Below are 27,657 nucleotides of genomic sequence, written 5' to 3' on the forward strand. Positions count from 1 at the left end.
TTCACGGTGTTTCAAAGTTGCAATTTTAAAAATTAAGAACATCTACAGAAACATGCAAGATTTTGGCTTCCCTTGAAATTTAGTATATGTAGTAACCTTGGGTCAGCACAGCTGTATGACACCAGTCTCTGCATTTTGACTGCTACTGTATGACCAGATTATGTGATTCAGTTCATTCATCCCCTTCTGGCTATTTCTCATTTATGTTACCCATCAGTGGACATTTGAGGGTGCAAAGCCTGCCTCAGGGTTTCAACTAGAGCTTGAAAAGCAGGTTGATTTCAGTAAACCCTTGAAGATACAAGTTCCCAAGCTGTTCCTGCCATTCTGTTTTCCCATGCAAATAAACCAGAAAGAGCTAGACTCTTCCAGGTCAGTTACTGCTTTACTGAACTGAGTGGTCTCCACCCAGGCCCGGAAGTGTGGTTGTGGACTATGAGATCAAGACTATGACACCATCGCTTGAATTAATGCATAGAGCGAATGAGCAAGTGGGAAAGAACCTCAATCACACCTACAAAGTGGATGACAATTCCTTTCATGTAGTTAATAATAGTAAGTTGGACGTCGCTACATTTTCCAATACATAGATTCTACTTAGATATGGTAATGGTGTTAATCCTATGCTTAAACTGGGAAATTACAATGTCCTCTGTGGACACTCTTCCATTCCTGGCATAGTGGTTTATGTTTAAGTTAGCTGGTGTGGCTTTTTCCTAAGCAAATGTGCAATTTTCCTCCAGATTATTTGAAATATTGAAAATAGCTTTGGAATGTCCCTTACCACCACTGAGGACTCTTAAGTGTGTAAAGTCCCCAAGCTGGAAACCATCTACCTGGTACCTGACAGGCTGAGTCTTTGGGCCTCAGGTACCAGTGGCCTGGGAATGGGGCGAGGAAGCACAGCCTTGTCCTTCACAGCACCCCTGATGCTGGGGAAACCTCGTGACAGGTCTTGGGGTTGTGGTGTCTGGTGAGTGGCACCAATCACATTTAATTGGTGTGGGGTCCTGACACCTTTTTCTTTGGTTTTTCTAGATGAAACTAAGTTGTTTGCCGAGCCAAAAACCATCCTGGAAGGGGACACGGTAACTGTGGTATGTGAAAATGAAATTTTGTCCACCAATGTGTCCTGGTATGATGTCAAAATGGGCTCCAAAATCCAGAATAGCAGCAGATTCTCAGTTAACACCTCCGTGCTCAACAACATGACGTCAGTGTCGCACCTCATCATTTACAACGTCACTCGGGGTGATGCAGGTGGGTTTCAATCCAGTAACAGGTGGGTACGAGGAAAGGAATGAAGGGCTCATAGAGAAGCAAATCATACAATAGGTATGTAGTGTTTTTCTCTTCAAGAGGAAGTCACCAGGCTCAACTTGTCAAGGTTGAAAATTAATCCCATGGCATATGAGTCAAGCAAATGTAGCCTTGGGAGACAAATACAGTTTTCCACGTTTACTGAGACGTCTGAATTGGAACCTGAGACAAAAAGAAGACTTTTGTTTTTAATCAAAAAAATTTAAAACAGCTCTTTTGAGGAAGAATTGACATATAATAAGTTGTACAAATTTAAGTACTGTTTAATAGGGTTTGACTTATTAAATGTACACACCCGTAAAATGGTCACCGTAATCAGAATAGCAAATATATCTATCATGCCCTCCCCAATTTTCCTGTGCTCCATTGTAATCCTTCCCACCTGTCCTTCCTCACTCCCCCTCTCCAGAAACCACAGAAGCATAAGTCTTAAATCTAACATTGTAGAATTTAGTAATCTCACTGTAACCCAGATGCCAACAGGGCCATCTCTTTTTCTCTGAATGAGAAGCTGAGCTGCAGACACATGGATCTTATCACAGCTTTGTTGATTCTGATTTTGCCACAAAGTTAAATAGTATGCCAAAATGACCCACAATCTTCTGATTCTCCAAGGCTCTCCAATTTTTCCTTTCTACCTCTTCCATTTCCATATATTTTTCTTACTAGCAAAGACTGGGATTTCTGTTTCCTTAGAGCATCTCTCTATTCTTTACCTTGTAGCATCAGAAATATCTGCACTGACCTTCTGTATTTCCCAAATGTCCCTTTAGGGTCATTTAGATTCAGTCTCAGATGCTTTTGAAATTGATGTTCCATGGTGTACTGCATTTATTATAAATAAAAAATAAAAGGAATAATAAATGCTTTTGTGTATTTTGTGCAGGTGAATATATCTGCAAGCTGACGCTAGATATTTTTGAATACTGGGCCAAAATAAAAATAGATGTTAAACCCATGCACATCTCGGCAAAGGAAGAAACAAAGGTGATGTGTGACAACAATCCTGTGTTTTTGAACTGCTGCAGTGTGACTAATGTTAGTTGGAGTGCAATAGAATGGAAGCAGGAGGGGAAAATAAGCATCCCAGGTAAGAAGGTTAGATGCCCTTTTGCAAGTAGGATTTTCCTCCTTGGTCAAATAAAATTGGGAGATGTTGTGGGTGAGAGGGGTAATATCAGATGGCTGTTTTTTCCCAGACTTCAGACTGTGAAAAAGTAATAAGTTTGATGCTAGCTCCAGCTTAGCCATTCTAGAACAAAATTCTAAAAATATATGCATACAAGCATCATACTTGGGTTCTAGACAAGATTCTGGTAGAGAAGACTCAAGAAGGAGTGACCTAATGTCTTAGGTCCACAGCATCTCCTGTCTACAAAAAAGCTTGTCCCCACCTTCCTTTCCTTCCCATCTTCAGCAAAGAGGTAAGAATGAGATCATTGGCTTTGCTCTGGATTCTGGCTTGGAAATTTTCATTTCTGTGTCTGTTCTCTTCATGTCTGTGCTTCTCATTTCCCTGCTTCTGCATCCTTACTTTCTTCTATATTATCTAATTCTATGTCTCTCTCTCTCTCTCTTTTTTTTTATCGTTCTGTATAGGCCTGTTTGGGTCTCAGCTGTTTCCTGTCAGTTTCTGACCCTGTTTACTTTCATTTTAGATCTGAACTCTTCCTTGATGTTCCCTACCCTCCAGTTGATACTGATGAATGATAATAATAATAAATGAAAATAGCAATACTGACTCTTTTGTATAGTAGTTTATGTTGAACTAACTTAAACAAAATATGTTCTTACATTTATATATTCCATACTTAAATGTGACCAAAATTTGAAGCTGGTATTTTTGCCTCCAGTTTGCAAATAAGGAAATTGAGGCCCATATTAAATCACTTATTCAAGCTTGTCACAATGGGAAAAGAAAAGAAAGAATTGGGATTCACCTCAGGTGTAGTTTTCATAAGACCAGTGTTTGTCTTAGCCAAACTCTATTACCTACGCCTCAGAAGCCTGTGCAGGAGTAATCTGATCTGGCAGAGTGTGTGCTGTTTTCTGTCAAGAAACCTCGTGTAATAAGATCCAACCCTTCCCTTAAGAAATGACAGTACTATGTGTTTATCTGTAAACGAAAACAAAGTCAATAAAGTAAATGTGGCTTTACCTGTGAAAGACGTTAGTGTGGCAAGGCTTTATGTTACACAGTCTTTGCTATCAGACTGTAGTACATTATAAAAACATAAAATAATAATTAAATAGCATGTACCTTTTCCTGAGCACATCTACTTGCCAAGCACATGTCACCTGCAGCATTTGTATTCTACTCTGAAGTGCTCTGAAGAATGGGAAAAGCCTCTAGTCACTGCTGAAAACGTTGACACATGGTACATTTAGTCACTTCCCTGATTTTTAAGGAAGAGGAAGCGTAGGCATCCTGCAGAAACTGCCAGATGGGAGAAAGATCTCGCAAATTTCCCGTGGTTCTGACTTACAAGCTTTCGCAGAGGTGAAAGACCTCGCCCTCTGGCAAAGGATCCAGGAAGTCTGCGGCGCAGATGCTCAGGGACCTCTCTGGGGCCCCCGCTCCTTCAGACATTCCTAGTGCCCAGTGCTCTGAACCGACTGCAGAACAATGGATTTCCGGCCACAGGGCTGGCTGCCCCAGGACTCGCCACAGTCCTCCGATGAATTCAGCCTCTGCTCTCTGCACGCTGCCCTTCCTCCTCCGCCCCCTGCTGCCCCCTCGTGGAAGCTCTCTCTCCAAATCCCACAAGTTCTTCAGCACCTGTTCGTCCAGGCCCGTAGGATGCAGTCCGGCAAATAATTCACCCCAAAGCACAAACTGAATGTATATCCTCCTTTCAGAATCAGATACGTTTCATTTTCAAAACACTTCTGGGTGGAGATAAGACAGAAAGGAAGTGATTAGTGATGGGGATATTTTTAGCTTTAAGAGGGGGTAGTCTCTTTTGAATAGAGAGGATTTTCTGGTGTTTTCAAATCCTCAGGCACCAACTAATGATATAAATGGTGATGGTAGCAGAAGTAACAATAGGGGTACTGAGTTCCCGTGATTAGTGCCGCTTCTAGTCGGTTTGTATCTAAGACTAGCTTTGCCTTTGTAGGAACAGACTGACAAGTTGGGGAACTTAAGGGCATCAGAGTTTGTAGCCTCGTCCAAGCTCTTCCTGTGCTGTGTGATGATAGAAAAACTAACGGAGCCTTAATTCCCTCTTTGTCCACGCACTGGAACAGTTCCCAAATGAACTGATAAAACTTCTTGCACCTGCCTGACGCACTACCCTGGGCCCACTGTCGTGTATTCATAAAACGCTTGAATCTTTGCTAGACATTGTCGGCTCACTGCTGGCTGACTGTCAAGGCTGTGATAATGTGGACCAGCGCTGAGCGACCTGTAGGGAGAATAGCCTCAAACTCTACCACCTCCCTTCCTGGTTGGATCTTCTCTTCCCAATTGCCCCACCTAGGTTTTCAAGTGTATGTTAGTATATGCCCTTGTGCGGTGTCTGAAATGTTATGTTTGCAGCCAAACAGGGCATAAGTAAGAGTAAAGGAAGTGAGACTAGCTGTTTTTCTTTGTTGAGTAGAACTCAGGCTTGTGGCTTTCAAGTCACTTTATAAAGTGCCACTGGAAGCAGGCCTGCCTCGGGGGCTGAGGTGGGGTGGAAGCAGAGACGCAATTAGAAGCAGTCCTGGCAGAGGCATTCTCCATGGCCGCATCTGAGGGTCACCCAATTGTATTTTTTAAGAAACAGCTGTCAGGTCTCTAGCCTAGAGCAGCTAAGTCAGAATCTCTGGCTTAGGGATCCAGGCAGTGTCATATTGTCTACAATTCCACGGATCACATTGGGCAGAGGGAGTGAGAGCCGTGGACTTAGTCCCTCCCTCTGCACGTGAGCGCAGGGAGACTTCCCGGGAGTTGCCGAGGGCTGCTCCCCGTCCTCACCTCCTGCTCCTCAGTGTCCCTGCGTGTGCTCCTAACCATGCCATAGACACATCCGATTTTAAACAGTGACTCTTCTACTTGTGGGAATGCCCACAAAATTGGGTAAAAGACAAAGAAAGAATCTGAGCCAGGTCTTCTGCCCTGGAAAAAAATTAGCCTTGCAACCTGTGCTTTGCGTACAAGAGTATGCAGTCCCCAAAAGCTGCAGTCCCAGCTGTGCCACGTGCCCTCCTGTGGACACGCTCCGACTTCCAGACCTTCATCTATTAAACAGGGATAATGGAATTGAAAACATTGAACCTGCCACAGTAACTGTTTTCTGATAATAGATGATAGCTTTAAAAACAATCCCCTCATTTAATTCATAGGTGAGACATCTCCATTGGATATTATCTAATCTTGAGCAGCAAATTTGTAATTGCATGCCATGTCTTCTCTGGAAAGCACCAACTTATTATCTGCATTCAGTACCTTCCAAACAGGACCTGGAGGTTCACAGCCCCAGGAGTATTGTATGGAATACTACGTGAATGCTGCTGATCAGAAGAAGTCCTGCTCTTGTTTTCTGAATTCCCCATCTCATGTCCACTCTTTCCCTGGAAAAAGCAGGCTGCTGCATCTGTGCTTTTGTTTACACCAGTGGTTTTCTGATTTAACTGCAGAATTATTTTTCAAGCAAATTCTTGTATGCTTGTTGAATGCAGGGTTTCTCAGCCTCAGCACGGGTGACATTTTTGGCTGGATAATTCTTTGCTGAGGGGAGCTGTCCTTTGCATTGAAACATGTTTATCAGCATCCTTGGCCTCTACTAACCAGATGCCAATAGCACCAACAGTTGTAATAATCAAAACGGTCTCTGATCATTGCCAAATTTCCCCAGGGAGGCAAAATCACCCCTGGTTGAGAGTTAACATCTGATATGTAAAGCAGACTTGAGTGGGGCCGCTCGTGTAATGAAAAGGATGGGGCCTGCGAGCCCACATAGCTCATTACCTTTCCTTCCCACCCCCAGCCCCAGCTCCTGAAGCAGTTTAATGGAATGCCAGGTTCTGGAAGGAGTACTGAGCCATACACACACACAACACACTGGCAGCTACACATTACAACACCACAGCTACCATTTCTGTCTTTATCTTTCAAGACCTAGAGCAAATCTTCCATAGTTTCCCAACGAAAACATCCCTTCTTTAATCTCCATAATACATTTATTTCTCTCCTATTAAACTTCTCTACTGTGCAATTGTAGTTATTTCTGTACAACTCTTTATATGCTCCTACATAGCTCATTGTCTTGCACATTAGTTTGATGAGAGAGTTGGGCCTTAAAGGATGAGTTAGAGTCACCAGGAAGAAGAGGGAAGGAGAACAGTCCAGGTGTGAGCCAGACATAAGGGTATGAAGCTACTGGGCATGTTGAAAGCCCAACACATGACCTAGTTTTTAAGAGAAGGGATGTAGAATGAGATAAAGAAAACAGAGGCAGATTGAATCATGCTGTGAACAAATCCATATACCACCCAAGGAGATTTTATTTTATTCTGTACACAGTGGTAAAATTTTTAAGGTAGAAGGAAAGAAGTCAGGTGATCAGAGCTGAACTTTAGACAAATAAATTTTAAGGTGGTATAGCCAATAGATGGAAGACACAAGTAACTAAAAATAGAGATTCAGTTACAATAGTGTGCAATTTGCAGATAACAGATAATGAGGACTGGGTAAGTGACCATTGGTTGGAGTGAATAAGATAGTCTGAGATGTTTCATCATAGGTATAACCTAAAACAATTTTAGGAGGATTGGAATATGAGAAAATGCAAGTAATTGAAGATGACTTGAAGGTTTTTAATTTTGGGAGTTGCCACTGGCAAAGAGAGGAAACATCAGAAGGTATGTAGGCTTGGTCTGGGGAGAAGAAACTGAGTTCATAATTGTCCAAGTTCAGCTGGAGGTACCTACAGGGTCAAACAGGCATGTGGGAGTCTGTTCAAAGAGTTTCCATTTAGAGTGTTTTACTCTTAGAGATAGAGTGGGGAGTCCTCCAAATACAGAATACGATAGGAGCCATGGGCATAGATGAGATTGCTCAGACAGAGAATAGAGAAAAATGTAAAGAAAGAGTCAATGTCAGAATGCTTGGGGAAAGGCTAATATCCTGGGGAACACCATCATTTAAGAGGACCGAAGGATTTGGGAAAGAGACCCAGAAGGAGGGATGAAGAGAGAGGAGAAGTAGGAGATCTAAGGGGTAGAGGAAACCAAGTTGCAGAGGAGGGGTTAGCAGAATGGGGTGTTGTAGCCCAGGTAGCATGAGAAGAAAACCCTGGATATGGGAAGGAGGAAATCACCATTAGCCGTAAGAGAACACTTTAGGATCCTTGCAGGGAAGAAGAAGGCAAATTGCAATGGTTTCATGGAAAGTGGGAGTGAAAGACTAAAGGTAGTGAACACAGAAGCATCATGGTACAAAAGAGGAAGAAAAAGCAGTGGTGGCTAAAGGATTGTTTTAGGAGGGAAACACTTGAGTACAGTTAGTGGTTGATGTGAAAGAACCTCAGGAAAGATTCAAGGCAGAAGGAGAGGAAAGATAAAAGATAAATAAGGTCCTGGAAAATTTGAAGAAGTGAGTTTTAAAAAAACCAATAGAGAAATGAGCCTTAGAGATGACACTTGTGCTTACCAACTAGGAGGTAATTGAACCAAGGTGGCTGAAGATGGAAATCAGTTTGGTGTTCTGAACAACTCTTTTGGGGACTGGGAAAAAAAACAAACTGGTTATCTATCAATCAAAATATTTCAAACATCATTGATCACCCAGCCAAAGCTGCAAAAGATGTATTTATTTTGGAGCTAATCGGAAAGCTTATTCTTTTTCTTTAATTTCTGGAAGATTGACAGTATTTGAAGAATGTCTGAAGAGTACATGGTAGTAGGCAAGGTCGGAGGAGAGAAAGAAAAGGGACTATAGTAGAAAAAATTCACCAGGAGGGAGTTCAAGGGCCACGGGCAAGGAGTAAAGATGGCTGGGAGGGCATGCTGTCCTGGGAATGGGAGGAGGGGAGTAGAAGAGTTATTTTGAAGGGGAAATGCCTGGCAACCTGGGAAAGCATGAAGTTGAGGCTTCCACTGAAACATAGACAAGTAAGAGGGGCAAGTCATGAAAATGTTTCTCAAATGAGACAAATATCAGATGTCAGTCTAATTATTCCTCCTTTCAGTAATAACAATAATGGTAATAGTTCAGATAATCTGACATCTTTTCTCCTTCCTATTGAAATCAAATCCAGACACTTCTGTTTTTTACATTCCAAAGGCTGTCACTAATGATCTTTTTGTTAGGGGCAGGCCCCAGCCAGGTGCTGTTCTAAGCATCTGTATATGTTAATTCACTTCACCTGATGATTCTGGGCCATAGCTGTTATTATTTATGCCCATTTTACATCCGGAGAGACTAAGGCACAGAGCAGTGCAGGGGCTTTGTAAGTGGCAGAGCTTGGGAATGGCCAACTGGTGCCTGAGGCGGTAGGCCTAACCACCGTACAACCCTGATTCTCCATTCAAAGAGAAGACATCTAATTTAAATAATAACTCTTTTTCATTGATTTGGCCTCTTTGCTACTAAATCAGAGAGTCAGCCACCCATAACAGCAAAGAACTGCTGATGTCATTGCAGGAAACACTGAAACAGACCTGGGTTCCAGCTGCAGCAGATACACCCTCAAGGCCGATGGAACTCAGTGTCCCAGCGGGTCTGCGGGAACCACAGTCATCTACACGTGTGAGTTCACCAGCACCCACGGAGCCAGAGGCAGTAAGAACATAGAAGTGACGTTCACCTCTGTGGGTAAGGGCTCTTTCCCTGGACTTCCTGGCCTTGCACCTCAAGCCAAGGGCTGCCAATCACCTGGGAATATCCATCTGTGAGCGGGAAGGCAGGGCCTTGTCCCATGCTGGGAGTGCGGCTGGGGTAAATCAACAGGAGAGACAGGAAAGGATTTCCCTCTCTGCCATTTAAATTCAGGTGAAGCCCTTACAATTCAGAAGGGAAGGGGTGGCAAGCAGTGGCTTCAGGGAAGGAAAAGCCTGCGTTGCACTAGTCAGGCAGAAAGTGGGCTGGGAAGTAATTTTACACTCAGAATAGTCCTATTTAATCATTGAATTGATAGTGTATAACATCCCTAATTTTCCCCTTTTCCTCCCCAAATCCCATTCTCTGCCCTTTGAATTCCAATAGCCTAGGTCATTCTTCACCCCCCTTCACCCACCTGTCAGCCCTCCTCTCCCATTTCACTTATTCTAGAGAGCAGGCTGCAGAAAACTTTAATAATCGGATGCTTTGTGGTTATTTTACAGTTGGAACACATGTTTTTGAAGTGTCATTTCTTCTCCTCATATCATAAAGCATTATTTTTTCACCCCATCTGCAAAAAAAGGGGCAGGCAAACTTGTTTTTCCACCCATCTGATAAAAACAAACTATTAGATAAGTCATCAGACCCCTCTCTAAACCATTTGGAGAGGAAAGGCTGGTATAAACAATACTTGTTACTCTTGTTCACAGTTTTCTACTATTGTGACCTTGGCATTTTTACAAAGATCAAAATTAGGTTTGTATGAAAACATTCTTGTTATAGAAGAAGCTAAGAGTGTTTTGAGCAACGAGCAGTTTTCTATAGTGAGAACAGTTGTACCCTCCAAGTTTTACTAAGACTTGTGTTGATGACATGCGCTCTTGGCTGCCTTGGGGACATGTTCCACCTTCACTAAGAACCAGTGGCCTGGTGATTTGGACCTCATCTGAGAATCAAGAGAACCAGATTCGTGGTCCTTTGAGCCCTTACCTTTCCACTCTTGAAGACCACTGAACCTTGAAGTGGCATCTCAAGATGCCCACACCACGGGACAGGGGAGAGGGGAAAGGAGGCAGGGTAAGGCCATGCCTGCATGACTTTGGGATGTAAATATCTGAATGCCCAAAAAAATGTATCCAAGCATTTGAATCCTAACTTCTAAAGGGTACTATGAAAGCTCAGATTTCTCTTGATTATAACAAAGAATAAGATTCTACACTGGAAAATCTTGCCAGTGTAAAAAATTGGAAAAAGTGGGCCAGCATCAGTGGGCTCAAGGCATGAAGTTGTTCACCGGCAGAAGACAGAAGTGAATGGCATTTTGAAATGTCAATTACGTAAAAGACATGCTCAAAGAGGAGTGGGAAGATAGAACCAGAGGCAGAAATAGTGGACTGTTCCTGGGAGATTTCCCATTTGTGAAGGTCTTTAACATTTTCGGTGAAGAATTCCTCATGAACCTGCGAAATTCTCAGAGAGAGGAGGAAATGTAGAGACTTAAGTTCGGGAGCCTGTACATTCCAGTTTGCCTGAGACTGTCCAGGTGTAATTATTTGGGCAACAAGCTCCATGAGCCCTTTACTTAAAACGTGGTTCCAGAAATCACTCCTTTGCTTAGTGAGCGCTGACTGTGTTCAGACCCAGCACAAAGGCTGGAGATGCAAAGACGCAGAAGAGGAGTCCTATTCTTGAGGGGCTCACATTTTTAGGGAGAAACAATATAGAAAGAGATAAATTGAAATAGAATGTGGTATTATTATTTTTTAAGTATTTTAAAAGAGTAGACAGTGAAATCGTTACAAGAACCGAGACATTTGGTGTCCTTTGAGGTGTCACGGAAGAGGTTGGAGGGGAGCTTGGGTTAAGTCAACACCCCTAAGTTTGCAACCTTTTGCCCTGCCGGTCATCAGGAGATAATCCCAGCCACAAAGGGGGAGTGCACGAGTTCCTAAGGCATGTGATGGAAATGAGTACAGTTCAGAGCACCACCGGGAACAGCCTAGAAACAAGTAAAGCCCAGCAACAGCAAGGTACCAATCCCACACTAATACGAGTACAGTCAGGACGGGCCATGCTTTCCGTCTCCATCTTAAATTTCACCCATGTGCCGATGTCACCAAAAAGACTAAACATTGTGCTTGTTGTTGGTTTTTCTTCTGTCTGTCTTGTTTGCATTCTTTCAGCCAACCTAACAATAACCCCGGACCCAATTTCTGTTTCTGAGGGGCAAAACTTTTCTATAAAATGCAGCAGTGATGTGAGTAACTATGATGAGGTATACTGGAACACTTCTGCTGGAATTAAAATATACCAAAGGTTTTATACTGCGAGAAGATATCCTGATAAAGCTGAGTCAGTTTTGACAGTGAAGACCGCGACCAGGGAGTGGAATGGTGAGTGGAAGGCCATGTCCCCTGCTTTGCTGCCCAGGGCCCCTGGGAATGCACTATGAGAGTTACCATCCATGGAAGATCAGTCCTGGGGCATGCTTATGTCATTGCATTTCATGCCACAGAACCTTTGGAGGATGGTGTCATTGCTCCCATTTTACAGATGTGGAAACTGAGGCTAAAAGAGAACAATAAATATACTTCGACTTCTACAATTTCCATTGCAAAGCCAGGATTGGAAGTAGTCTCTCTAAGTCTAGAGCCTGTGCTCTTGCCAAAAAGTTAAGAGGACTGATTTTAAAAGTACTTTTTTTAGACTTTTAGGAGTGTTTCATCCAACCATGAAACCCAATTGTGGTATTAAAAAGTCTAGGTAAAGATGTATATATGCTTAGTTCCAAAGAAAGCACCTTTTTATTTCCTATTTATCTCTTTACATTATTCATGTTGGGAAGAAGTGGAAATCTTTGAAGAAAAAGAGAGAATTTGATAAAATTGCTGTAATAATAGCCGACATTTATTGTGTCCTTACTACTGATAGGCACTTTGCTAAGTATGTTAAGTGTATTAATTCATCTAAACCAAAAAAACGAGAGGATAGTGTTACTATTATGCTCCTTTCACAGAGAGGGAACCGAGGCCCTGTGAGGTCAAGTGACTTCCCTGAGGTTATGATGTATCTGGTGAATGGCAGAGTCAGGCTGAGACTGAGACCCTCTGGCTCCAGTGGTCAGCTCTTAACACTCTACTCTAAAGTCTTCGATTGACTGTATGGTTAATTGGTCCAGAGCCTGTGAGTCCCAGGTCTTTATTTTTTCCTATACAGCCTAGGCAACATTGTAAAATTAATTCATTATTGTTTGGCTAGACCTGGTAGCGTACAATCAGGAAGTGGGAGCATTTTTCTCCCACTGGTAAACTGACGTCCGCTCTGCCCAGTTGCCCTTTCCTGCCACTGGGCAGTAGCAGGAGGGGCCATTAACTCTTCCAGTCACATTCAACCGTCAAGTCTCAGACACCAAGAAAACCTATTCTAACTTAAACCAGCTATGCTGTCTTTTCATACTGAATTAAAATTTCCTCCCTCCCTACAGGAATTGAAGGGAGTTTCTTCTCTGTCCTTATTCAGCCTGTGTTCCCTTTGGCTGGTTGCTGCTCTGGCTCCTCCAGAGTTGGGGCAAAGAGAAGGAAAGCAAAGGAAATCAAGGGTCTACGTATGCTGTCAGGGCTGGTACAGTCTTCCCACACTGTCCCCATGGCGGCTGCTCAGATGGTGGCCCCTCCTCTGCTGTGCCCTGGCAGCAAGTCCACTGAAAACAGTCCTTTCCAGAGGCTTCTGGAAAGGACACAGTCCTCTCTGCCTCCCAAGCTCTGGGGCTGGGGGCTTCTCCAGCTGCAGCCTTCCCTTCTCACTCCAGCAAAGTCAGGCAGCCTCTCACCTTCAGACTTTTCTGGATACGAATCAGACATGTAACTCCAGGGTCCATGGGTCAAGCCCTCCCAAGAGATCTCCCTCTCCCTCTCTGTCCATTTGGAGATGGCAGAAGAGGCATTACAACACTGCAGTGCTCCACCTGGCTGACAGCTCCCTCCGAAGAACTCACCATCCATCTGAGCATACACCCAAATTCCCATGTTTTTCCCGGATTAATGAAAGAACCTTGGTGTAGGTATGGGGAGCGTGGTTTGAAACCCAATTCCTCCCCTTATAGGCTGAATGACTTCGGATAAGCCACTTAATTTTAAAAAGTAAGTGAATATTTTGGTAGCTATGGTTAGTCCTTCCACAGCAAAGAGAACCCAGGAGGGGAGCTGTCCAAGGATTTTCCGGTTCAGTGTCCAGGAAGGTGTGATGTGCCCTCACTCAGGCTTGATGGGGAAAACAAAGCCTTTTCCTAACCTCCCCAGAAAAGGCCTTTTTGGAGCGTGATCTCTTTTCATCTTGTTTTTGCTTCCTTCTGCTCAGGAACCTATCGCTGCATATTTAGATATAAGAGTTCATACAGTGTTGTGACCAAAGATGTCACCGTTCACCCGCTGCCGTTAGAGACGAGCATCGTGGTGGATCCTTTGGAAGCTACGGTGTCATGCAAAGGTTCCCATCGCTTCCAGTGCTGCGTAGAGGAGGATGAAGACTACAGAGTCACTTTCCAGATGGAGTCCATCATCTTTCCTGCTGGTAAGATGACAACTGCTGGATTGGATATTGTTTCATGTATAAGGAGTCTAAAAACTCTTAAAGTAGGAGTAAAGAGACAGGGTTTGCATCAGAGGCAGAATGTAACAGAGTGAATCTCATGAGCCTTTATAATCTTATATTTTGCTGTGTGGCCAGGGGCTTGTTGGTCTGTGGCAAAATCTTGAGTCTGTGAGAGAGGGGCCTATTGTTTTCAGTGGGAATTGTTGAAGAAAGTCCCCAGACACCTCCACAGGCCTTCCACTTGCTCAATAGAGCAAACTGGATCTTTCCAGAGCCCTCCCTCCATGCTATGAATCAGCATGCTGGAAGGGTGCAACAAAGATTCTTCCAAATGTGCGGTTGAACCTGCAAGACAGTAAGAGAAATAACCGAGGGCCTAAAACATAGAGGAAAAGAAAAATAGAGATAATGCTTTAACTAACGCTGGGGATTCCCTGAGGTACCTGTCAAAATCAGAAACCCAGGACCTTGGGTTTTAAGGCTCTGAAAAGCATGAAAGGAATGGCCTGCTCTCTGTGCCAAAGCTAAGCACTCCCATCCCACCAGAACAATGGCAGGACCCTCGAAGGATCATAAGCTCAGCAAAAGAATAGGCTATATAAACAAAATTCATTGCCGGCGTTAAGAGCGTGGCCTCATCTCTGGGTGGGCAGGAATTTCCCCAGAGATTTATAACTGCCTTCACTGAGGTTTGGGGTTTAAATTTATACTACTACCTGTGTGGTCTAGGACCTCCAAGCTGGGGAGTAATTAGCTTAAAGTGATTCATTGGTAGCACTCAGTGGCACCTAGCAAAGACATTTCAAATCCTGTCAGGTAAACTGTGCCCTCCATCTAGATCCTTCAGGAGTCCCACCAACTAAGGTCTACCACATATGAGCTCACAACCCCCAAATCTCAAAACACAGACACCTCCATGAGGGCTTTGCAAGCTCTTTCATTCTTTTAAGAACTATTCTTGGTGATCTGCTACTCAATGCAAACACCATCATAAGTAGTAGAAAGGAGACAAAAGATATTTTAATAGCTAGAAGGGTTCATGTTCTAAACGACAATCCATATAACATCAAATATCCAAAATGAGCAATACCAATGGAAAGGACACTGGCAGTTCAGAAAAGCAGAGACCCAATAAAGACTTGAGAATTTAGAGAGGCCATGTGGTAGGGGGATATGGAATCCATTTCCATTCTGACATATTTAAGCATTTCACTATTCTGTGTTCAAATGCATGCCAGATTCCAAGCTGGGACTGGGAGATGCAAAGATAAATAAGACCAGATACCTTCTCTCCAAGGCTTTATGGTCTAGTGGAGGAGATAGACCCATAAAGTGGTGACTCTACACCAATGCAGTGAAGACAGGACAAGATAAATGTGCAGGGCATGGTGGGAGGTAGACAGGTGGAAGGGTTTGAGGGATGCTGAAAGCTACTCTGAGTGTCTAAAACTGTGTGGGCACAGATTTGGTGTCATGAATGGTGGCGGTACACGGTATAGGCTAGCACACGTGCAAATGTGGCCTTAACTCACTTCCAGGCTACAGGCATTTTAAAAAACACATTAAAAATGAGTATGGCCCATTCTTGGGGAAATTTTGGACAAATTTGTCCATCTTGGGTCATTTCAGCAAAATCTGTGCTCCATATAGTCATGTTGTGACTTATTTATTTCAATCATGCTATTTTAGCAAAAGAAGTTAATGGAAAGCAAGTGTGCTACAAATACAACTTCAAGGCAAGCTCGGTTCCCTGGTGTTCACAGAAGGTTGACGTGTTTTGTCGCTTTACCAACACTGCTAATAATTCAGTCCAGAGCCCATCTATGAAGGTTCATCTGGTTCCTGGTGAGAGCATTTCAAATTATTTTTAAATGTCATGCTCAGGGGCAGGAATTCATTTATTCATTCACTCCCCCATTCATCCATTCAATAAATATATGTTAGCACTTTTAAAGGACAGGCCTTGGGCAAAGCATGGGGGATATGAAAAGAAAAGAGCCGTATTTCATGACCTCAAGCCTAAGGGAGAGAGATAAATGTGATAACAAAAAAAGTTGTCATATATTGTGGGTGGCCAGAAGAGACTGCCAGGCTTAGCTCTGCTGGTGATAAGTGGGAAGGAGGTCATCAAGAGAGCCTTGCAAATGAAGCCATATCTCAGCTGAGTCGGGAGGCTAAGCATTGATTGCTCTAGGCAGGTAAGAGCAGGCAGTGCTGGGGTGCTGAGACTCCTTTGATGTCTCAGCAAAGGAAGGGTTGCATTCCCACCAACACTGTTTTCCCAGAGACAGGCTTATACACAACTGATGAATCTAAAAAACAGGCAATTTTCCTTTCAATCCTTTGTCATGACTGAGCCAATATCCCTCATCATAATATTTTCAAAGTAAAAGTCATGGTTTATAGAGCCATTTTGGGCATGGCCCATGCTGAAGAGCTCTTCTCAGTAGCAGCAGACGAGCAAGTGGATAAACGAGGATCCTGGGCTTCCCACATAAGCAATTCCCTCCCGCAGAAACCTTCTCTGTCACAGGAACCGTGATACCTGAAGGGCCCGTGGCTCTATCCAAAAGCTTGTCAGACTTTTCTGTGTGGTTTGTGTCCGTGCTCACATCTGTTGGTCACTGAGTCTTGGACGCCAATGTAAGAGGCAATGTAGAGTAACCTTCCTCTCCGAGTCACTCTCCTTGAACCCTACCAAGTTCACCTCTTCCAGGAAGCAGCCAAGATCACTTCTTCATTGTCCTGCCACATCTGCGTTTTGTTCACTTACCTTGGTTCTTCTCTGCTTCCTACCAAGTCTGATTCCATGTCCTTTTCCTAGTAGAACATGACTTACATATTTCAAGATTGTACAAATGACTGAGAATGCAATGCTAAATTTAAAAATTGGCAAGAGAAGGATCTGCTCATCATAAAATCACGGTCCCTGGAGATTAGAGAGTCTACATCAAACATCATTTGCCCATTCAAGTCTGGCCTTGAGTACAGGTGAAATAGGGTCACCTTTAAGGGAAACCAGGAGGAGCAAATACTTATAAATATTGCTAGAATATTCAGGTCATGGGTGCCTGGAATTCCCACTAGCTACATCTTTGGATTAAGGTGGTGCTCCTCAACCTTGGCTACCTGCTGGAATTGCCAGGGAAGCCTAAAAAAATAGCTGATGCCAAAATCCCAGCCCAAAGGTTTCTGATTTACTTGGTCTGGAGTGAGCCTGGACATTGGTATTTTCCAAGCTGCCGGGGTGATTCTAATATAAGAGATGAGAATCCCTTGTATTAAGGCATTGTGTCCCTAAGGCTTCTAGTAACCTGAATATCTTTTTTCAGAGTTATTTTATTTACTTTTTTTTGAAAACTACTTTATTGGCATATGATTGACACAGGAAAAGCTATACATATTTAACCTATACAATAAGAGCCTGTTGTTTTTCTTTATCCCCGTCACCTATTTTATCCACCCCACCCAAACTTTCCCCTATGGAGGGGATACTCATGGAGATATTCTCCCTGAATATCTTTTATCTGAATGCAGAACACACCTTAAGCTGTCATTATTTTCTATGGCTTAGATTTTACAGGCAGCCGAGTGAAGATTCCTGGGGACTGAGGTGGGAGTGAGGCATAGAGGAAAGAAATTCTGTTAGGAAAAGCAAGTACAGATTAAGTCCAGATTCATTTGGAAGGCACTAAGGGGTTTTGGAACATCAAGGGTGAAATAAAGAAATCTGTTAACTCTGAAAAGGCCACTAAAAGTAAAAAGAAAGATGAATTCAAACATCAAAATTCTACCTAGACCTGACCCTACTTTCACTCTCTTTTCTCCGCCTTTCAATTGTCCCTTTTATTTTCATGTTTCCAATGCAGAGGAGAACATCGCGTGCCAGGATCCCATAATTGGTGCCGGGGAGCCTGAGAAGGTCGTCCAGAAGCTCTGCCAGTTCTCAGACATTCCCAGCAGCCCTGCAGGTCCCACTGGTGGGATCCTAACTTACAAATGTGTAGGCTCCCAGTGGAAGGTGAAGAGAAATGACTGCATTTTTGCCCCAATAAATAGTCTGCTCCAGCTGGCCAAGGTGATCCTTAACATTTTGACTCTGGGCTCCTGGTGGGGAAATCTGTCCAGCTTATCATATTTCTTAGCAGTTAGGAAAGTGTTCGCAAATATACTTGTTATTTACCTATTTCCAAATAAAATGCAACCCTATTGGAAATGCTTAAAAATTTGCTTAAATACAGCTATGGAGGCAACAAAATATGTGTTCCGCTCTAGGACAGGCTGCATGCCTTCTCCTGGACTTCTCAGTACCTTGTTCCCATTACATCCAAGGAGCAGGTAGCATTACTCAACTGCTATCCATTGAATAATTTTGATATTGAAAAATAGCTCTGATCATCTCAGAAAGAAGAGCAACACAAAAATAAGGTTCATCAGCACACAATAAAATAGCTGGGCTTTATGCTTTTACAGGTCTGAGTTTTCCTCAATCCTTAGAGGTAACTGATAGTTACAGAGGAAGTCTCTCTTTCCTTGGATAGAGGTTACTGCCATGTGGTAGGGGAAAATTCCTTTCTTTCCATCAGAATAAATAAATGTCACTTCATACTTAAGTTGTTAAGAGTTACAGACTCCTAAAATTCCATGAGTTACAATAAACGAATACTGATGAGTCAACTGGTGGGATTTATAGCTAACATGATGTCTTCAGATGTCCAATTGCAAACCTTCTCACCCTTGGTAGAAGAATTGAGGAAAAGTGGTGATACTGTTTTGTGTTTTATCTAAATATCTTCTGTTTCTCCTCTGCTCTTACAGCAAGTTTACTAAAATGCCTACTATGTGCAAAGCATTAGTCTAGGTGCTATCAGGGTAAGAGACCAAATTAGATCTTGGCCACTGATTTGATAGAGAACATAATCCAATTGGGAAGCTACATATACATTGATTTTGGCCAAGATAATCAGGAAGCTCTGGTTGAGAAATTTGGCATCTGAATTGGACCTTGATGAATGACGCATCACAGGATGACACATTTGTAAATGATCCTAATCAAGAAGATAAAAATATAATTTGAACTCAACATTGAGCCCTGGTCTCAATTCTAGATGCCGAGATACAGTTTCAGTGGAAGGGGCATGCTGACCTATCATGCTCCATTTGGTTTATCCATTCAACTTACGGGAATGGAAAAAAAAGGAAACTAAAGATGTGAGAGATTTCTGTCATGGGTGGATTGGCAGGATTTGATGACTGGACGGACTGGCAAGATTTTTATTGGTCTGTGTTGGCTTGTGTCTTACTAGGCTTTGATCAAGAGCCCCTCTCAGGACCAGAAGCTCCCTAAATTCCTAAAGAATCTTTCTATTAGCACAGGCAAGGTGCAAAATGAAGTCAAATCATCTCCTGGGAGCCTAGGGGCCATTATTAGCATCCTTGATCTACTCTCAACAGTTCCTAACCAAGTGAATTCAGACATGATGAAGGTGAGTTTGTTTTAAGTCTTGCAGTAATTTGGGGCCTCATCTTTTCACCCCTAGGGACTTGTGGTCAAGAAACACAACTTCTCCATTGCAGCTTCTTCCCTGTCTTTTCCAGAGCAATGCTCTTGATATTAGAATCACATAACATGCGTTGCTCGCTATGGCTTTTTGGGTATCAGAGAGTGTTTCCAGCATTCATTTTGGAGCCTTCAGATTTCTTTAGGAAATCTCTGTTTCAGTTTCTTTATTAAAATAGAATGAATTCTTATCTGCTTTCTAAGGAAACCAGGAACTGAATGTTTTCAAAATATGTACAAGGTGGGATTCTCAATGGTCTAGCACTAAACATGGATTTGGAAGCAATCAGGTTCCTGAGAGGTAAGAGGAGTCATACACAAGAGTTCAAATGAAAAGACTTCACTGAAGAGATACTTACAGAGGTAAAACCAGGGATTAAAAAAAAAAGGTAACCAGAGACTAACAATATCTAGAAGCCACTTAGCCGAAGGAGAGCTGAAGCCTGGAGGAGGGCTCACTTGGCAAGAGCTGTAGTATTGGAAGGACGTAACTGTCACCAAAGATGCGCTGAGGAGAGTATGGAAGGGGGTGGAGAGTAGGAAAAATCTACTTCAGTTTCCTTCTTTTCCCAACCTTCCACCTCCTGCCAGTGCTTCCCACTGGCTGAACTCACCCAGAGGTGAATGGCAAGCAGCTTGGGTGACAAGAACCCAAGGAGGTGATGTAGATGTCCTAGTGTAACAAATTGTCGCAAACTGGGTGGCTTACAATGACAGACACTTTTCCTCATATAGTTCTCGAGGCTAGAAATTCAAAATCAAAGGGTCTGTAGGACCAAGTTCCCGCCAGAGGCTCTAGGGGAGAATCTTTGTCTCTGACAGCTTCTAGAAGTTCCGGCATTCTTTGACTTGTTGCTGCCTCGTTCCAATCCCCAACTTCTCCTTTCTTCATTTATCTTCTCCTCTTCTGTCTCTTATTAGGGTACTTGTCAGTGGATTTAGAGCCTACTGAGGTAATCCAGCATGATTTCCTCTCAAAATCCTTAATTACATCTACAAAGTCCATTTGTCCAAATAAGGTCACACTGATGGAGTTTAGATATTAAGACATGTCATTTGCAAAGAAAGGTGAAGAAAATATACAGTGTGAAGGCACAGATGGAAAATGACAAGCCCAAATTTATGGGAGAAAGAATCAAAATGTTTAGCAAAAAAGAACAATGCCTTTAATAACACATTTCAGAGGATCTTTTGAGACTACCACACCCTTGCTGGTGAAATAGCACTCACCAAAAGCCTTTATAGGTTTGAGATTTTAAATAAAATAAAACAATTAGAGATATCTCTTCCAGGCTGCTGAGTTGGCCTTAGTGAGTGGTGGGGGGTGGTCTTACTGCCTCTACTGCTAACTTTATAATGAAGTCCCCCAGTCTTCGGGACTAACTCCCCGCCTTAAGAGGGCAAGTCACAGATGCCCACAGCCTCATTTTCCTTTCTTTTTTTCCTCTTAACCTATAACCAACACAACCGATTTCCAGGGAGATGCCTTTTTTTTTTCTCTCTCTCTCTTACAATTCAGAGCATTTGTTTGGTTTGACCCCATATCCTGTAATTACAGCACGTCTTGTCCACCGTTAACGTCATCCTCAGCCAGCCCATCTTGAATACCTGGAAGGTATTCCAACAGCAACGGACCAATCAGAGTTCACAGCTGCTGGATTCAGTAGAAAGATTTTCCCGAGCGTTCCAGTCGGAAGGTAATGCCATTTCGTCCGTCCTCCACCCTCATGTGCAGATGAAGAGCATGGTCGTAAAATCCGGCCATCCAAACATCTACGAACAGAGCTTTGTTTTCTCAGACTCTGACCTCCGGGGCAGTGTGGTTATTGACACGTGCCAGCTGGAACACCTGCAGCCAGGATCGTCCGTTGTCACCATGGCTTTCCCAACTATCAAAACCATCCTTGCCCAGGATGCTCAGGGAAAGAATTTTGCAGACAGCTTGGTAATGACAACCACTGTGAGCCACAATATAACCACGCCCTTCAGGATCTCAATGACTTTTGGGAACAGCAACCTTCTAAACAGGAAACTACAGTGTGTCTTCTGGAACTTCGACCTTGCCAACCGCACCGGGGGCTGGGACAGCAGCGGGTGCTACATTACGAAGCACTATGAGAACAGCGTCTCCTGCAGCTGTGACCACCTCACGTCGTTCTCCATCCTTATGTCCCCTGACTCCCCAGACCCTGGTTCTCTCCTGAAAATACTTCTGGATATCATTTCCTACATTGGGTTGTGCTTTTCCATCTTAAGCTTAGCAGCCTGCCTAGTTGTGGAAGCTGTGGTATGGAAGTCAGTGACCAAGAATCGGACTTCCTATATGCGTCACATCTGCATAGCGAACATTGCTGCCTCCCTTCTTGTTGCTGACATCTGGTTCATTGTGGCCACCGCCATCCACGACTATTACTACCCACTCAACGAGACAGCCTGCGTGGCTGCCACTTTCTTTATCCACTTTTTCTACCTTAGCGTTTTTTTCTGGATGCTGACTCTGGGCCTCATGCTCTTGTACCGCCTGGTTTTCATCCTGCACGACACCAGCAAGTCCATTCAGAAGACCATTGCGTTTTCCCTTGGCTATGGCTGCCCTCTCGTCATCTCCATCATCACGGTGGCTGCCACCCAGCCCCAGGAAGTCTACATGAGGAAGAATGCCTGTTGGCTCAACTGGGAGGACACCAAGGCCCTGCTCGCCTTTGTCATCCCAGCGCTGATCATCGTGGTGGTGAACGTGACCACCACGGTTGTGGTCATCACCAAGATCCTGAGACCCTCCATAGGAGACAAGCCGAGCAAGCAGGAGAAGAACAGCCTGTTTCAGATCAGCAAGAGCATTGGGGTCCTCACGCCACTCTTAGGGCTCACCTGGGGTTTTGGTCTTGCCACTGTGTTCCAGGGAAGCAATGCTGTGTTCCATATTGTATTTACCCTCCTCAATGCCTTCCAGGTAAGTTCTGCCGTGCAGCACTGTTCTGGAAGTATCTATGCTGGTGGACAGCTTAATGACAGAAACACAAACAGGAGTAGGAATGGGGAAGGATTTTAGTTCAGACAAGGCCCTAGCCCTAAAGAGCAGTAATTACAAGAACTCGGTGAAACAGAAAGGACACGTTCCTCTGCCTCCATGGAACCTCATACCTCTTATCACCTGCATTATAATTTAGTGGCATATGTGACTCTCTTCTAAATGCCCTGCTAACACAAATAGGGGGAAAGTCCCTTCCTTACACTGGATTTTGCTATGTATCCAACATTATCTCCATGCCGTCTATTATCTCCTAAATGAAAATATCAGTATTAAACCAAGTTATCTCTCTAGTTAATTTGCACAAGCATTAAATGAGCTCTGTCTCTGTGAGGTCAGGGAGAGCATCTGTCTTATTTATCACTGTATGCCTAGTGCTTTTGGCACAGAGAAGGTGTTCATTAACCATTGGTGAATGAAACAAATGCTCTGTACCACATTGTATGTTTTCTGGAAACATTTCCTGAAGTTTGAAAGAATCGATACTCTGTGTAAGGTAGACATTCTGCTCCTGTATACTAAAATGAAAAAGACACACTCTTTGCTCTCCTGTAGCACATAACTGATTATAATACAAGCCAAATGGTTACAAAAGCTTTAGCAAAGGTACAGACAACAAGCCTTTGGAGTACAAAGGGAAGCTTAATTCTGATTTAATCCATGGGTGACTGGTAAGCACAGGCCCCATGGGCTACTGAGGAGGCAGGGGGCTTGGGGGTGACATTGAGACATTGCCATGACCATGCAAATCCTAAATTCTGCTACTGGGCCTATGGCCCCAAACTGTAAGGCTCATGTCTAATGATATTTATAATATGACTAGAAGGGACTTGTTATTCCACCCCATGCCCCAAGTCCTCATCACAACTATGTGAGCGCTACCATAGACTTAGGAGGTGTATTTAATAACATAACAAGCAGGACCCCCAGTTCAGGGGGGAAATAGGGAAATAGAAAATATCCTTAGAATGTTACAACATTTAAGGCCCCTTGTTGTGAACCTATTGTATCCCTTTTAACATTATCATCTACTGGACTCATTCCATAAATGCAGATGTGGAAAGAGATAGTACAAATTCAATGCCAGGTTAATGATACTTCTTATTTTGCTGGACAGTAGAATATGATTCAAATGCACTTCTTCCCAATTCCTTTTTTCAGGGATTATTCATTTTACTCTTTGGATGCCTTTGGGATCAGAAGGTAGGAGCAATGACAATTTCATGCTTCTAGAAAAATCTGAAGTGTTTGTAGCATTTTGAATTTACAATGGCTTCTTTTAAATGATGCAGGTACAGGAAGCCTTGCTAAATAAGTTTTCACTATCAAGATGGTCTTCACAGCACTCAAAGGTAAATCTTTCCTTTGTGAAGACCTTTACAACCTCTCCTCTCCACCACCATGTTTAGTAGAGATGATTCCTTCGTTTTTGCTTCTCACCTGGTTCTGTCTGTCAGACACAGCCCGGGAGCTATTATTAAGCTGCTGTCCCCACATCCTTAAATAAGGGTCAAATAGCACAGGTGATATCATTTGGGGTTAAAATCAAATTTCAATAAGAAACATACAATTTCTGGGGAAACTTAAAGGTGTCAGAGAACATAATTTGAGGATTGAGGATGAATTGAATTTTTTATAGTTCATCTTGGGAAATAACTCTCACATTCAAATACATTTGACTGTTTCCACACGTCAAAAGATACTAAACCTTACCAAACAGTGAAACAGTGTATTTGAATTATTTTCCTAATACTCATAGGATTCCATTGTTTCAAGATGGCCCTGCTGTCGGATTTGAAGTGGAAATTCACACATCCCTGCTGTCACCTTCAGGAAGTGGAGGGAGAGGTGCAGGCAGTGTCCACTAGAAGGCAGCAAACGAATGGTCTTAGAGATCAAAACCAGGACGTGGTGTAACACATTTGCTTTGTAATTGTTTTTTTCTCTTTTCTAGTCAACATCTCTAGGTTCATCTACTCCTGTATTTTCTATGAGTTCTCCACTATCAAGAAGATTCAACAATTTGTTTGGTAAAACAGGTATGTAGTGACCTTTAGGTGCCACCAAACGAATTGATCCGATGGTGAGTCATCTCACACCCTGACTTGCCCATTCATGGCACTTACCTGCAGTGGCCTCATTTGGGGCAGAGGTTAAATACAGGAACTTGCTTATATTTTCCCAAGCCAGCAGGAGGCTTGTACAGAGGGCAACTGCCTTCCGTGGGCAACTAATCGTAACTTACGAAGAATAAGAATTGGAGAATCTATTTAACCCTGTGGGGAGAGCTGCTTATCAAAACTATACCAACCATAAAAATGGAAACGTAAACTGCTGGCCCTGGCAGAAACAGAATTCTTTTGTATTTATATTAAACAGGAATAGGTAGGTCATGTTTCTGGGTTACAGTACAGCAAAAACATTTATATTTAGAAAATCCTACTATAGGATCCCATGTTGTGGATTTCTTTTCCCTTTGTTTTTTTTTCATTTTTTGGTGTGTGCTTATTTTGTGCTTTAGCATTTATAAAACTGTGCCTACCTATACGAGGGATCACCCAAGTTAGCTCATCTGTTAGGAACACGAACAGCTGAAAGTTCCACCTTGGAGGTATAGGAGGTAATGTTAATGACTTTGAGCCATGGGTCTCAGCTACTCCAGCGAGATGAAGTCTGTCTGATGCCACCGTCCTCCCACTCCCCCACAAAAATAAGCACCAGAAGTCCTTCCAGTTTCTTGAAACTGAACAGGTATCCCAAATACAGAGTCTAGAAATGCCTCAATATTCCAGACTAAGGCTCTTCATATAAAGGCACTTTGAATATGGCTCTTCATTGTTAAAACACCCTCGGACTTGGCCTTTGGGGCTTCAGTTTGGTGCCTTACTCATTACTCATGCACCTTCCCTTCTGATTTTGAAAGTCACTGATTGGGCCTGCTGTGAAATAATCACATTTTCAGGGGGCATTAGAACTACTGCCCCCAGCCAGCCCCATCACTGGAACATGTCTACTATTTGCATTAAAAGGAAAACATTCTACGAAATAAACCTACAGAATCAGAATTGGGTCATATATAAGGCCAATAATGTGTTCTCTGTTACTGAATCAGTGAGATAAAAGGACGGAGGCACTGTCCCCAAGGTCCCAGGGCCTGAGGTTCCCAATCATTGCCACCTGACAGCCTCCCAGAGGTCACTGGTGCAGCTCCGTGTCAGCCTATTTGAGGGTTCTGTAACCGCTGTAACTTTGGTTTATGTTGTCAGCAGCCCCAAGGGGCCCCCCAGTCAATGATGGAGACCTTGTTAGCTGTGGCAGCTCACCAATCTGATGGTAGGGTGGGCACCGAGCCCCTTCCCTTGCTCAGCACACACCTGCGCTCAGTCCCTGCCGTCCTGCCGACAGCCTGTGCAGGTGCTGCTCGCCTGTCCTTCCCTCTGCACTTGCTCTCGGCGCTTTTCTTGGCGTCCCCTGATCCTTGGTGCTGCCTTCCCTCCCCCTGTAATCTTTTTCCTTCCTTTTCCCCCTTCCCTCTCTTACGTTCCAGCTCTTCTGCCATGCCCCTCCCAAGAGCTTCCTTGAGTCACTTCAGCCCACGGGCACCCGGGAGTTTCCTTTGTGCAGATGGCCCTAGGCCCTTGCATGCAGTGCCATGCGGAGGGCTGCTCCTGTTGAGCTCTGCCTCCTCTTTGTGGAACCCTGGCTGCTGGTACCATGTGAAGTAGGTAGTGCTTGTCGGCTGCCCGCATGCTTGAGAACAACAGCTTTGCTTGTTCTCTGGCACGTCTGGGTCTTGGGAGGAGGGACGGGCATGGGTTTGTTTCCAGGCATGGCCGAGCTTCCCTGGCTCCTGGACTAGAGCTCCCCCGGGGGGCCCTTGGCAGAGGCTCACGCCCCAGCGGTCGTGCAGGCTTGTCCTTGATGCTGAGCAGCTACTCTGTTTTTCAGGAACATACAACGTTTCCACACCAGAAACAACCAGTTCATCCTTTGAAAACACATCCAGCGCTTATTCATTGCTCAACTAAGAACTGGAAAATCCAACCCACGTGAACTCTTGGGGAACAGTGGAAGTGCTCTGGAAAAGAGATCCCTTCAAAGCCATGGATAAAAAGCTTTCTCTGCAGGCTTCTGGGAGCAGATGCTGAAGAGACTTTTTCATCAAGGGAAGAGGCTTTCTTTTGTAAAGACAGACTAAAAGGAATTGTTAAGTTTATTTTGCTGTCCCACCCCCACCCCTTGTGTGATACCAAATGTGTATAGTATTTAAGTGAAACAATACAAATAAGTCCCCCAAAACCCACGTTCTCTGTCTATATTGTAAAATAGAATTTTGAAGAGACATTTTCACTTTTCACACTTGGGGCACAAAGATAAGCTTTGATTAAAATAATAAGGAAAAGTCTAGGACCTAGGAAATTCTTCAGTGAATTCTAGGAAGGAAAGAAGGAAGGAAGGAAACTTGAAGAAAGAAAAAAGAGGAAACAGCATTAAGTAAGGACAACACTTTAAGATTTCTACATTAACAATCTAATACAATGACTCCGATACTGAAACACTGAGAATTCAAAAGTGGCTCAACAATGGAAATTGGAAGTAAGCCCTGGGGAAAGTATGGTATCTTCCTAGTATTTTCTTAGCTAAGAAAGAAAAATACAAAGGCAGTGGGGAAAAATAGGGAGAGAATTATATCATCAGGATGCTTTCAAGTGGTTAAAATATTTCTAAGAAATGCGTGGAAGAAGACATGGTTCTCTTGAGGCTAAACACATACATATATACTCTGCATGTTAAGATTTGAGCTAATTGGAATGAATATGCAGAGGAATTATCATGACCATGCATTAGCAGTTCCAAGCAGATCCAACTGCTGATTACAATTTTTATAGTTTATCAGAACTCCTTATGTTTTGATTTGTTCCACTTGCTGAAAGCAAAAAACACTTTATTTTTGTATCCATTAATTGCACTGAAAATGGACCCCAACTGTCATGTATCATATTTAACAGCTTTTACCAGGTACTTCTCTGTGCACCATAGAACAGATTTTAATAACCTGATAGCACTGTATATCATTTTTGTTGTTCCTGTGGAGTTAGTGGCCTTTGGTGTGCTGTATAGCTCTCTCTGTAATAGCTCTTTCATTCCTTATTTCCCAGACCAATATACATTAAGAGTTTTGTGCTGCCTACTTTGTGTTTATTCCAACCACATGGAAATCTTCTGGAAAGATTTCCAGAGGCACATTCCCTCACCCCCAGCCCTCACCCCCATGCACACATGTGTACACACACACACACACACATACACACACACACACACACACACACACACACACACACAGAGGCA

The 27,657-nt window shown here is 43.3% G+C and overlaps 1 protein-coding gene across 6 annotated transcripts in view; it reads left to right on the forward strand.

Annotated features, from left to right (window-relative positions):
* Window positions 1-27,488, forward strand: part of ADGRF5 (adhesion G protein-coupled receptor F5) — an 87,903-nt gene extending 60,415 nt beyond the window's left edge. For 3 of the 6 annotated variants that reach the window (XM_073224714.1, XM_073224713.1, XM_073224715.1), the window contains exons 8-22: window positions 413-555; window positions 1,039-1,260; window positions 2,207-2,410; window positions 8,951-9,121; window positions 11,038-11,157; window positions 11,311-11,520; window positions 13,484-13,696; window positions 15,407-15,562; window positions 17,587-17,795; window positions 19,024-19,203; window positions 20,836-22,230; window positions 23,470-23,511; window positions 23,601-23,660; window positions 24,263-24,347; window positions 26,257-27,488. In XM_073224714.1, the coding sequence (XP_073080815.1) occupies window positions 413-555; window positions 1,039-1,260; window positions 2,207-2,410; window positions 8,951-9,121; window positions 11,038-11,157; window positions 11,311-11,520; window positions 13,484-13,696; window positions 15,407-15,562; window positions 17,587-17,795; window positions 19,024-19,203; window positions 20,836-22,230; window positions 23,470-23,511; window positions 23,601-23,660; window positions 24,263-24,347; window positions 26,257-26,336 (3,490 nt within the window). In that variant the 3' untranslated portion in view covers window positions 26,337-27,488. Of the gene's footprint in view, window positions 1-412; window positions 556-1,038; window positions 1,261-2,206; window positions 2,411-8,950; window positions 9,122-11,037; window positions 11,158-11,310; window positions 11,521-13,483; window positions 13,697-15,406; window positions 15,563-17,586; window positions 17,796-19,023; window positions 19,204-20,835; window positions 22,231-23,469; window positions 23,512-23,600; window positions 23,661-24,262; window positions 24,348-25,574; window positions 25,642-26,256 lie in introns of all 6 variants that reach the window. The other 3 variants (XM_073224716.1, XM_073224717.1, XM_017680792.3) reach the window with 2 other exon arrangements.
* The last annotated feature ends 169 nt before the right edge of the window (window positions 27,489-27,657 follow it).

Source organism: Manis javanica, chromosome 16, assembly GCF_040802235.1.
Source record: "Manis javanica isolate MJ-LG chromosome 16, MJ_LKY, whole genome shotgun sequence".
Lineage (NCBI taxonomy): Eukaryota > Metazoa > Chordata > Mammalia > Pholidota > Manidae > Manis > Manis javanica.